The sequence below is a fragment of the Siniperca chuatsi genome, linkage group LG11 (assembly GCF_020085105.1).
Source record: "Siniperca chuatsi isolate FFG_IHB_CAS linkage group LG11, ASM2008510v1, whole genome shotgun sequence".
Lineage (NCBI taxonomy): Eukaryota > Metazoa > Chordata > Actinopteri > Centrarchiformes > Sinipercidae > Siniperca > Siniperca chuatsi.
Genome location: NC_058052.1, coordinates 5,555,751 through 5,568,113, shown reverse-complemented (window position 1 = coordinate 5,568,113; position 12,363 = coordinate 5,555,751). Strand labels below are relative to the sequence as shown.

At 40.8% G+C, this 12,363-nt stretch overlaps 1 protein-coding gene across 6 annotated transcripts in view; it reads left to right on the top strand.

Moving 5' to 3' along the window:
* Window positions 1–8,555: 8,555 nt before the first annotated feature.
* The window catches only part of smap1 (small ArfGAP 1), a 136,809-nt gene continuing 133,001 nt past the window's right edge, over window positions 8,556–12,363 (top strand). For 3 of the 6 annotated variants that reach the window (XM_044214003.1, XM_044214002.1, XM_044213999.1), the window contains exon 1: window positions 8,556–8,866. In XM_044214003.1, coding sequence (XP_044069938.1) covers window positions 8,749–8,866 — 118 coding nt within the window. In that variant the 5' untranslated portion in view covers window positions 8,556–8,748. The remainder of the gene's footprint in view (window positions 8,867–12,363) is intronic. The other 3 variants (XM_044214001.1, XM_044213998.1, XM_044214000.1) reach the window with 2 other exon arrangements.

Sequence of the window (12,363 nt, the reverse complement as noted above, 5' to 3'; positions counted from 1 at the left end):
TACACTAAACTATCCATTTGGAACGCTTAACTTAAAAATTAATTTAATAATTATAATCAAAATTACCATTAATAGCTAGTAGGTTGAAAGATTTGGTTGATTAGGTTGGCAAATTATTATAAATTAATTATTATATACTTTTGTGCAACATTAAAGAAACCAGCATAATCGTACACAAGCAGTTATTAAAAGATAAACAAAGCAAAAACACACAATATGAAGTCCAACTGTAAATGCCCTAAACTACAGAACAAAGGGTGTGTGTGTGTGATCCAAAATGGCTGCTTGGGTCCAAAATTATGTCAAACTAAAGAAATCTAATTCAAAATGGCATCTGAGCCACGGCCGCATGGTTAGACAAAGAAAGGAAATTCAAAATGACAGCCAGGCCATATATGTTAAAGAGTGTGGCTCTTGGGCCAAATTGAAGTGTATGTGTGTTAGTTGCATGCAAGACCCTGTGTCTGTGTGAAACATCACTAACATCAACTTAGCATATGGCTACCAGAATAACCGTGAATAACAGTGAAAACACATCACAACAATAAAACTCAATGAACCTAATAAATACATATACATTCACAAAAGTAACAGTCCTGTGCATAGCCAAGTACATTGTTAAGCTATGTGAAGCTATGTAATGCCCAGTTACATTACCAGTCCATGGAGGGAAAGAAGGTTGCTTTGAAGTCCTCCTTTATAGCTGGCCATGTGGATGAGCTAGGTGTGGAAGAATTTTTAGTTCCGACTGGAGAAAAATCCTTGCTGTGCAGTCTGTTTGTGCAGATGGAGGAGCTCCATCTTTTGTTCTCTTCAATGTTAGTTCTTATAGCTGGCAGACTTTGTGTAGTAGCTGTTGGCGCTAACTAAGTATTGTTGCAGAAATCTTGAACAGGCCATTGCGTCGCTGCTGTAAGAGAGAGTTTGGTTTTGCTGTGTGTCTGCTCCAAGCAGGCCACACTGGTGGACAGCTGCGGATGAGCAGCAATGCTATAGATGAAGCCAGGAGGGGGGAAAAAAGAACAATGGCTGCTGACCCTTTTATTGACCTGGTGAAATCAATGGTCACAGATCAGACTGACCAATGGTAGCTGGAAGCTGGGTCCATGGGGGGGAGTTCACACCCACGCGTGAATACCTGGAGGATTGTAGAAGACTGAGTTCATTGGCTCTCCTTTTTTTTTTACAGAACAAAGGAGCATGCAGTCTCCTAATAAAAGTTCAGTTAAAGTCCCACAAATGAATGAATTCAAATGGTGGAGTGACAGTGGTCCCAACAGTTACCAACCTTCATGGAGGGAGAGTCATGGGGCAATGATACTGTGTTTGTGGTGCTCTGTTAGTTGTCTCATGTTGCTTAGAAAAGTCACATGTCAAAGTGCTGTTTGTAATTCTGATTAAGTGCTGATGAAGTCCTTTACCATGAAGTACTTACACCATCAACATGTTGTTTAGTTTTTTGTTTTTTACATATTTATTTGATCAAAATCTACAGGCACAGTGTGGGGAGGAGGGCAGCTGAGGCAGTGCAGTGAGGGGAAGGAGCTCAAGCTGCTCCATCATCACTGACACCTGTGAACAAGTGGGTGAACTCCGTCGCCTGCGTTTCAGGTGGTGCAGCGGGGGAGACCAGCGCTGTGGATGCTGGTCTTGGAGTCCAGAAAGCAGACCTCATACACCTGTGGCAGGTGACAGATCTCACACACGAGCAGAGTCATTGCAGTCTGTGTGTGTGAGAGGCCGCATCAGGACTGTCTGTGTGTAAGGAGCCTCCATCACACCTGTCTGTAAGGGAGTAGGCCCCATCACTGGTGTCACACAGCTTCATAGCTTGTTAAGTGACCTCTTCGGTTTTAGATACAGATGCTGTAATAAAGAGATTATGAATTGGCAGAATATCTCTCTACTGTCAGAGATAGAAAGCAGAGACAGATTCTAACCAACTACAGGCTCAGCGACCACAAACTGGCTCTTGGGATTGGAGGGCTTTGGAATGGATGGTATCTAGGGGGCTGGATTTAAGGTGATTAAAAAATGTGAGCGCTCTCTTTTTGAATGTTAATTATTAGTGGGTATCTGCCTAATTCTGCTCTACATGCATTTGTTGGTGTTTTTCTGTGTACAATGTATCTGCAGAATTCTGCATGTAACGATTCTGTTGGATGTTTTTCCCAACGGGTATAGCTATGATGACTGAGTGGACCCCATACTTCACTACCATATAGCGCAATGGGCTGAATGACACTATGAAATATTTTAAGCCAAATTTTAATTAGAATTTGAAAATTATAAAACTTTCTCTTAATTGCATTTAGAGCTCTTAGAGCTTTTTCTGTTAGCGCATTCACTGCCATGTTGAAACTCCCTGATGGTGTTATGGTTATACCAAGGTAGGTATAACTCATACTGTGTTCAATGAAATGATTATTAATGGTAAACTGGTATTTGTTCTCCTTGCATCTGGGGCATTTTTGAAAAATCATGACATTAGTTTTCTTCATATTTACTGCCACGGCCCAGTTCTGACAGTACTTTTCTACTATGTCCAGCTGTTGCTGTAGTCCTTGTTCAGTAGGAGACAGTAGAACAAGGTCATCAGCATAAAACAGAGACTTCACCTCTCTATCTAGGAGGGAGAAGCCAGGAGCAGCACATTGATCCAACTGTACAGCAAGTTCATTTATATAACCATTAAATAAAGTCGGGCTTAAGTTGCAGCCCTGATGAACACCTCGTCTCTGGGTGAGGGATTCAGTTTGTTTGTCTACAATTTTTACAGCACATCTATTTTCCAAATACAGTGATTTAACCAGATCATACATTTTGCCCCCTATACCACAATGTAAAAGTCTGTAATAGAGCCCTTCATGCCAAATAGAGTCAAAAGCTCTCTAAAACAGAAAACAAGTGACTATCTTATCATTTTTTGTTTGGTGTACATGTTTGTTAATTAAAGTGTGAAGGGTGTATACATGGTCGGTGGTGTGGCTTTTTGGGAGGAAGCTAATTTGATTTTTACTCAAGATGGAGTGTTCTTCAAGGAAATCTAGTATTCTTTTATTTAGAATACACAGATAGTGTCAGCAGTAGTTACCAGGGTCTGATTTGTCCCCACTCTTATGAAAGGGGGAAATGAGCCCTTTGCACCAGATGTCGGGAAAATATCCTGACTGTAGTACGAATACAACTTCAACACTGCACCCTGCATCTCTGGTTGTGCTGCATTTGAGCATTTTGTTTTTAATGCTGTCTGGACCACAAGCTTTTCTTGGCTGGAGAGATTTTGTCTGTGTGGTCAATTCTTCCCAAGTAACTGGGAAATCAAGGGGGCTTTGGTTGTCTTTAATTGTTTCTTCTGAATGAATTAGATTTATTGGTATGTCTTTGTACAGATTTTCAAAATGTGCTCTCCAGATGTCACCATTTTGGATGGGTAGTGCTTGTTGTTGCTTTGTGTTGAAGTTGTTCCACATAACCCAGAATTGATTTGTACTAATGGTGTTTTCAATATCTTGAAATTTCTTGTGGGTATAATTTAGTTTTTTGTTCCTAATTGTACATTTATATTTGTTTAAAATTTCATTGTACCTAATGCGTAAGGCTGGGCTGTTTGGCTGGCGATGTTTTTCATTTGCTATTTTTTCTTTTCTGATGGTCTTGCATTCTTCATCAAACCATTTGTCTGCGTTTTGCTTTTTAATTGGCTTCCGTTCTCTCTCTCTCTTATTCATATATATATATATATATATGCTTTATTGGCATGAGTGTAACAAAGACAATATTGCCAAAGTGTCAAGTAATAATGATACAATTCATAAAATCAGGAATGTAGCAGAACCCCCCCCCCCCAAAAATGAATGAACATTTACTCTGTTTGTGAAAGACTGTGGAAGTGTGTGTTGATGTTGTTGTTTGTGTGTGTGTATTGATGTTTGTGTGTATCAGTACCTGGACAGTGGAGGGTTTGGGTGGTTGTGTATTTAGCAGAGTATCAGGTTCTACCTGAGGTTTCTGCCTGTTAAAAGGGAGTTTTTCCTTGCCACTGGGAATCGTTGGGTCTGTGTAAATAATATTATAAAGAGTACGGTCTAGACCTGCTCTATATGTAAAGTACAATGGGATAACTTCTGTTATGAATTGGCGCTATATAAATATAATTGAATTTAATCAGCCACACTTGCATCCTCACCATGCTGATGGCTTTGTTCCAACAGCACTCCAACACCACGTAGGTTCTGGTCCATGCCTTCAGGGAGCCTCACAACTGGTACACTGTTATACTGGAGACACAAACACACACAGAACTTGTGATTAGATAAACTGCAATGATGCCATCTGTCCACCAGGTGTCAGAGTTTCCCCTCTCTTTTGGTAAGAGTAAGTGCTTGAATGGGCTGCGTGACATCTGTGGAGTAAAAACACACCTTTAGAATCTATTATACACAGGTAGATAACCACAAGTGTTTCTGCAGATGGTCACAAAGGTCACCACCACTGTGGAAAAATCTAGGCAAGAGCCTAATTAATGCATTAATGCAGCATTTAATGAGTCCCCATGAGTACCTGATTAAAACTAAAATTTACCTCTAACTCTGACTTGCTATCAGAAATGGCCTGGCCTTGGTGTAAAAACATCCACCTGTGAACTAAAGGCTTCAGATTTCTGCTTAATAAAATTGGCTTCTGTACAAACAATTACTATTTCAAACTTCAGTGGTAGATGTTGCTGTTATTACTGAATAACAGACTGCTTTTTGGGTAACAGACTGCTGTCAGGCCACTAGGATCAGAATGTGAAACCTGTTTCACGTGCAGTCACATCACTTAATGAACATCTGGTCACTTTTGCTGGTTTACTTATCAAATTAAAGGCAGAATGAGTAGGATTTGTTGGTTGCTTTTTTTAAACACACGATTCAAAGTTGGCCCCTCCTCCCCCGGCTCAACAAGGGACAGAGAGAGAGAGAGAGAGAGTGAGCAGTGGTGGTCGACCGAGCTAGAGAGTGAATGAAGAGAGGGAGCGACAAAGCAGTGAATCAGAGAAATAAAACATTATTTTTTGATTGTTTCACGGCGGTAACGTTCTAAAGCACAAATAAAATCGCCCACACCTCCACACAACCCTGCGAGAAGGAGCCACATTGCCGGATTTTGTGTGAACATGCAGCCGAAGCAACACTTCCGCTCTGCCTGCCTGTGTGTGTGAGTGTGTGTGTGTGTGTCTGTCTGTCTGTCTGTGTGTGTGTGTGTGTGTGTGTGTGTGAAGCTCAGTCCCGCCCTCGGGTCAAACAGACGCACACAGACCTGCAGCTCTTTATACATCCATAGTCTCGCATAGCCAGACCTATCTCCACACTGGAGATACATCCATGACACACAGAGAGCAGAGGAGAGAGACATAGACAGCAATATAACCTGGTCTCTCCGTTATTGGCTGGGGGCTACACACCAAAGGCTGACGGCCAGAAACGTCCCGAACACAGCAAACTAAGAAGAAAAAAATAAAATACAGGCAAAGGGCAGCGTCTCTGCAGATACAGACACCGCCACACACTTCTAGTGGGTCATTAATGATGATTGAGAGGGATTACTTTTGTATGAGTCTATACATTGTTATTTTTAGGAAAATCCTACTCATTATGCCTTCAACCTGCAATTCAGTTTAATTATAAAGGTGTATTTGAGCTCAGCCTGACACCTGAAACTCTGATGCAGACAGCCTTGTTGAAATATAGTTTATTTATCCTAACAAATAAATGCTGAGCTACAAGACTCTACGGCCTGAATTTCAATTTACATAGTAATAAAAAGTGTCATTTTTCTATTGGAGTTTTGAACTGAAACTGCAGGACAAAGTTCAGAGTAGATGTGTGTCTTTGTTTTGTACAGCTGTGACTCTTCCAGCATTGATATTCTCCCACAACATTGCTACTAAACCTGCTGTCTATTGCACCGCATCTACAACCAAACAGTGAAGATGGCTCAGAGTGTGTGTGGTTAACCAGGGTCTTACCAGGTGTGGAGTTTTGGAAAGATTCTGTTTGCTTGCAGTTTGTGTGCATCCACCCAGAACAATTACAGATAAAAAGCAAAACTGGCACATATTAACAAAATTAAAGATTAATAACGTCAGAAACAATTAATGGTCGCTCTGTAGTACATCCCAGATAATCCACAGGTAGACTAAAACTTAAAGCTCATGCTGAAACAAATAGTTGATTCATCGATCAGCCGTTCAAGAGAAAATCAATCAGGTACTACTCTGTTAAACAATCATTTATGCCATACCTATGCCAGAAAAAGATAAAGGGCAGATATTCTCTAGTTCCACCCCTATACGTATTGGGACATGCTACCCTGCTGGAAGGTAGGGTTTGCAAGTTGTTGAAATTAGTTATGTAAGGTTGCCGTTTAGTAAAAAAAAACAATCTAATGAATCTTCAGGAGAAAATCTTATTTTTTCCAATTTAATGATAAAAATAATATCATAGAGCCTCTGAGAGGAAGTGGAAGGCAGAGGAGATTTCCAGCAAAGCGAAATTCTACGACGTTTCTTAAGATAACCTCATTCTGTTTTCAGTTTTACTACACTGAGAACTCTTGAATTATTACTCGACTAATTGGTAGTTATTAAGCTTATTCATCAGCACAACAAACTTACAGTACCGTTGTACAACTCATTACATTCAGCAACACATGAGGTCCTTGGTCCATGATGGGAGCAGCCTGTCCAATGTTTAGTCCAGGAGTAGCCATCAATAAACTTGGCTGCTCAAAGCTGTGGAGCTGCTCCCAGTGGGAAGCACCCACCACATCCTCCGCTCAGACTTTCCACTGGCTGAGGGTAGGTGTTGTCGAAACCTAGCCCACCAGGGACGGGAAATGGAGGTGGAGGGTCGGGTGTGTCTCTCAACATTTCATCGATCACTGCCTGGAGAGTGGAAACCAACTCTCCCCACTCCATCTCCCCTACAGCACGCTCAAAATCTGCACTTTGATCCATCTCGTTGGCAGATATTTTGTATGCTGTCTCGCTACAGTTTGTTCTTACTGAACTCTACCAGAAGAATGATTCTGTCTATTCTGTCTATCTGAAGTTGACTGGGCTCCTGTGACACACAGCAATAGGAAGCTGGTTTTGAGACACGTTTATAGAGAACAATTGGGAATAAAAGGACCAGATGCAAACTAGATTCTTGGTTAGAGTCACGATGAGAAGGAGCAGCATTTTGTAACAGTAAATGTCCCCAATCAGCTCAGCCAGGAGCTCTGGCTGAGAGTGATAACAGAATCCTGAATACTACTACTAATAATAATAATAAATGAAGTAGAAATATTAGGAAAAGTAAACCCACACACACTTGCACAATCAGCGTCATCACAGTGTAACTGGAGGTAAAGTTCCCACTGTAAAAGTACTCTGTTATGTACAATTAAGAGGTATTTCCATTTCTAATACTTTCTACTTCTGCTTCACTAATGTTATATTTCAGAGGGAAATACTGTACACTTTACTTCACTACATTTATTTGACAATGATAATTACTACTTACTTTGCAGATAAAGATTTTACACAGCTTATTTTACAAACGATTATTCAGTTTATAAAATATGATGCAATGTTAAAGGTTAAACTACCAACAATATATAAAGCGGTTAATTGGTTTCACCTTGACAGCATGCAACATTTAAATACAGCTTCCATGTTGATGAATCAGTATTAATAATCCAATAATATAATATATAACGATACAACACTTTGAAAGGAGCCAGTTTGCATAAGATGAGAACTTTGAATTTGAAGCAATTTTGCTTATAATACTTCTGCACTTTAGGTTAAGTAAAATGTTGAATGTGAAAACACCACAACCAAACCTAGATAAAAAGCTAGCTATTTGAGTACTTACCTGCTCCGTTCAATGACGGTTCAGCAAAATATCTTTTTTTATTCGTCTTGAGATGTGGACTTTTCCAGTTTTCCTCGAGTTATTGAGCACTCTTGCTCTCGGGAGTAATCTATTGGAGACATGAACCAACTGCTGAAAGAAAAGAATCACTTATTGTGTGGTACGTTCTATAATGTAGTCTATATTATGACATCCTACATTAAATATTCCATTCCCTGAATCCAACAGGATCATATTATTGCCTATTTCCAACACCTCTTCATCCATGACCACTTCATACAGTTTACTGATAACCATTACAACCATTTTTGATGTCCCTGTCTCTTCTCTGCCCACTGGAATACTCTTTATTTCAGTTCTATGCACTTGTAGAAGTGGCCCACCCTGGCCAGCAGGAGCAAATATTAATAATAATATAAATGTGTACAGCGCATTTCATAAGATGCAGCTTATGTACATAGATGTATGTTTATCTGCTTATCTCTGTTAGCGTGCTGTCTGTGTTTTAGCTGAATGTCTTCTGTATCTTCCTGTACATTTGTATGTAAGGACACTAAGAGTAACTGGAAACCGGAGTCAAATTCCTTGTGTCCAAACATACTTGGCCAATAAAGCAGATTCTGATTCATGTGCTGCTGTAAAAATTCCGACAGCCTTGAAGGCAGCAGGGATGATGCTGCCTTAGATCCATATTGCCTTGTTAGCAGGATACAAGCTAACTGAATACAGGCAGTACAGTGCGGCTACAAGGGGGTGTCCCACCCTTTTTTAATACAAGCGGAAGACTCCGTGGTTTTTATCGGCTTTACACAAGTAGGACTAACTTCCAAACTTTGGCGAAATGACGACGCGGTCGGAGAGAGAAAAAGCCCAGAAACTGAATGAGCAGCATCAGGCCATTCTGTCTCAACTGCTGAGAGAAGACGAGAACAAGTACTGTGCTGACTGTGAGGCAAAAGGTAAGCCTTACAATATTTGCTGTAAAACTTCCATGTCAGAAATGTGTGTATGAAAAGATGAAATGATGTGGGAACTTGGCAGCTAACGGCTTGCTAAAGCTAGCAACATATTGTAACGTTATTCTGATGTCACTCATGTTTAGCTATGCTTACATCCCTCTTAGCCTCTTTGCTTAATACCAAAGTGTGTCATTCCGATTGAAATGATTTTTAATCAGAATGACACACTTACACGTATGTTCTGCAATGCAAACACAGTTAACGTTATTGCGTGTCCAGTCAGAAATATGCCTAAATTAACAATATTGAGCGACATTTATCCAAGTAACAACTTCCGTTAGCCATGTTAAAAGTAAAATCTTCATCGAGATCTTTTTCAACAACACTACTACTAATAATAATAATTAATAAAGTAATAGTTTGAAACGCTTTATCGTTTTTGTTTATGCCAGTAGTTGTTTTTTTATACTTGTAATTTCACTCTGAATCTCGAAATTCATGCTTGGTACTTTTATTCTGAAATCGGATGGACTATAATTCCGGTTTTGTAATGTATGGCTGCGTGTAACTTGAAGCAGTTTTTGCCCGATAGTATCGATGTCATGCCCTTGACTGGTTTATTTATGAGCGGAAAACATGCTTGTTCTGTGTACGCAACATTAAATTAAAAGGTGTAGTTTGCTCGCTGAATGTCCCGCGTAGAAAAAAAAAACGTCAGCATCAGATACCGTAGGTTTGTTGCAGCTGCAGGCAACACCTTACATCTGACTCGCGATGCCCTCGTGCACAGCAAAACCACCCGCGAAAGTCCATTCCAAAATCTGAAACTTAATCAGGAGAGACTAGAGAGGTAAGATCCAAAGTTTACTGCAGCACACGGCCTTGAAGCAACCGACTTTATTAAATGACTAACGTTTCGACGCAAGGTGCGTCTTCATCAGAGTCAAACAGGCCAGAGTTCGGCACACCTCTATCAATTAGTCCTACACTTAAGTAGACTACCATGCCTACCTACAGCACCAGCCAATGGCCACCATTGAAATGGCTCCAACAGTAATAATGTTTTGCACAATTGATCACAAAATTGTCACAGGATCTTGTCTGTTGCCTAAATGTTTTAACCTAAGTGTATGTTTGCCGATAAGTATGGAAGCATGAAATTCCCAGACTTTCGAGTGGAGTTTGAACGGCTCATATCGGGTCTACCTATGACTGAGATTAAATGCCTTTTGCGTCATCACCATGCCTATGCTGCCATCCGACTAATCTGTAGTACCAGACCTTCCTCAGCCACTGAAACGGTTTTGATCATGATTTGCCACTGCCTGCTGCTGATGCTGCATCTTTTGTCAATGTAAGTTGATTTTAAGAAGTACTCAGTTTTTTTTAACTTTACCCTCATCCTTGATGTTAATCTAAATAGTAGCTTATTTCATGATCCTAGCCTGGTGTTGTAGCTGACAGCAGACACATAATGGAAGGCAGATGCACCACAGCTTTGCAGACTAGAGTATAGCGACCCTTTCAGACCAAAAGTCATTTTTAACATACAAATACATCATATTTATAGTTTGTAAAGTCTTCATAAATAATATCCTAGTTTTAAAATTCTCATCACAAGGTAGCTTTCCACCACATCTCTGGCAGACCAGGCACTTTCCCAGTGGACGGACCATAAAACAGGTAGATCGGCCCATTGGTTTTTTTTTCTTGACACTGGGCTGGCCCAATCACATCTTTAAACCCTCCCCCGGCCTTTGGGCTCATTGCCTTCATTAAACAGCGCATCTGCAAAAACAGAGTGCCAAAATTATACAAAAACAAGAGAGATGTGTCGTTGGCCCACTGTGGTTGGGTATTACATCTGTCAGCCTCTCTCTCCCAGCCAATTACTTTTGGTCTAGTTCATTCTAACTTTACCTGGGCCCGCCCCTTTCCCATCTCTGTTATGGGGTGACATCACATGCATAACTAGCAGTGGAGCAAGATGGACAAATAAAAAGAGAAAAAAACGTAAAGGGGGGTGGCAGACTGAGTAAAAAAGTCTAGGACCATTTTTTTTATTCCCAGTCCATCCTGGCTGTGGTTGACTGGTACACACTACACCATTCTTATGTTAACCATGGCTTTCCTTTGTTGCTAGTGATTAGGTTGACACAGCACACAATTCAACTATTTTGTCATTATGAATTTCATAATGGGAAGGATCAGCTGATAATGAAAGCCTGTATAAAGAAACCTTTTACTGGTACCTGGTGGGTAAGAGAATGGCTGTATTTGCTGATCTGCATTGTTAAATGTCAGTATTCAATCGTGGTATTTTTTTGCAAAACAAACTAATAATTCTAGCTAACATAGAAGTCTCATAGAGGTTTGCAGCTGAACTGCATTAAAATCTGATCTACTGATTTTTGTTTTCTGCAACGTTCATTGACACTGCACCCTGCAGCCCGAGGCATGTTTACTTATGTTAGTCATAAAGCAGCAGCATTCAGCCATGCCCTATGAGTCACATTGACTATGTCACAGCTATTTTTATCCAAACAATATATGGATGTTGTGAAAAAGCCTCATAAGTTGAATCAGTTTTTTCTTGTGCTGAGTAAGTTTCATAACTAAAAGACCTAAGGATCAGGAAGAAACCACAATCTGGCACAAAATTTGCTTAACATTACCACTCAAATTAATAAATAAAATAGTTTTTTGTACTGTATTTTCACACTGTAAGTAACAATCACCAAGTCAGTTTCAAGTGCCAGTGCAAAATGATAACAAAGTTGATACCAACCAGTTAACACCTGCAGAGACTCTTATTTGAATCAGAATCAGCTTTACTGCCAAGTAGGTTTACACATAGGAAGGAATTTGCCTTGATATTTTGGTGCAAAACAATAAACATAGTAGAAAGATAAAGCAAGTACTGCAGGTCAGAATCATAAATATAAAATATAAATTGAGGGGGGGAGGGTTGGTATGAGAGTCAGTGTCAGTGGGGGTCCCGGGCCTTGTTGATGAGGCCAGCTGCAGACGGAAAGAAACTGTTTTTGTGCCGTGAGGTTTTGGTCCTGATGGGCCGCAGCCTCCAGGGGAGTGTCTGAAGCAGTTTGTGTCCGTGGTGGGAGGGGTCAGCCACAATCTTTCCTGCTCGCCTCAGGGTCCTGGAGGCGTACAGGTCCCGGAGGGACAGAAGGTAGATTGCAGCCAGTCACCTTCTCGGGGGAGCGAATGATACGCTGCAGTCTGCGCTTGTCCTTGGCAGCGTCAGCAGCGTACCAGATGGTGATGGAGGAGGTGAGGATGGCAGGTTGAAGTACATCCTCTGCTGGGCTTTCTTGGTGAGGGAGCTGATGTTCAGCTCCCACTTGAGGTCCTGAGTGATGATGATGCCCAGGATGGACTCCACAGTGTTGACAGGGGAGTCGCACAGGGAGATGGGGGCCGGTGGGGCTGCTCTTCCTGTAATCCACAACCATCTCCACTGTCTTGCGTGTTGAGCT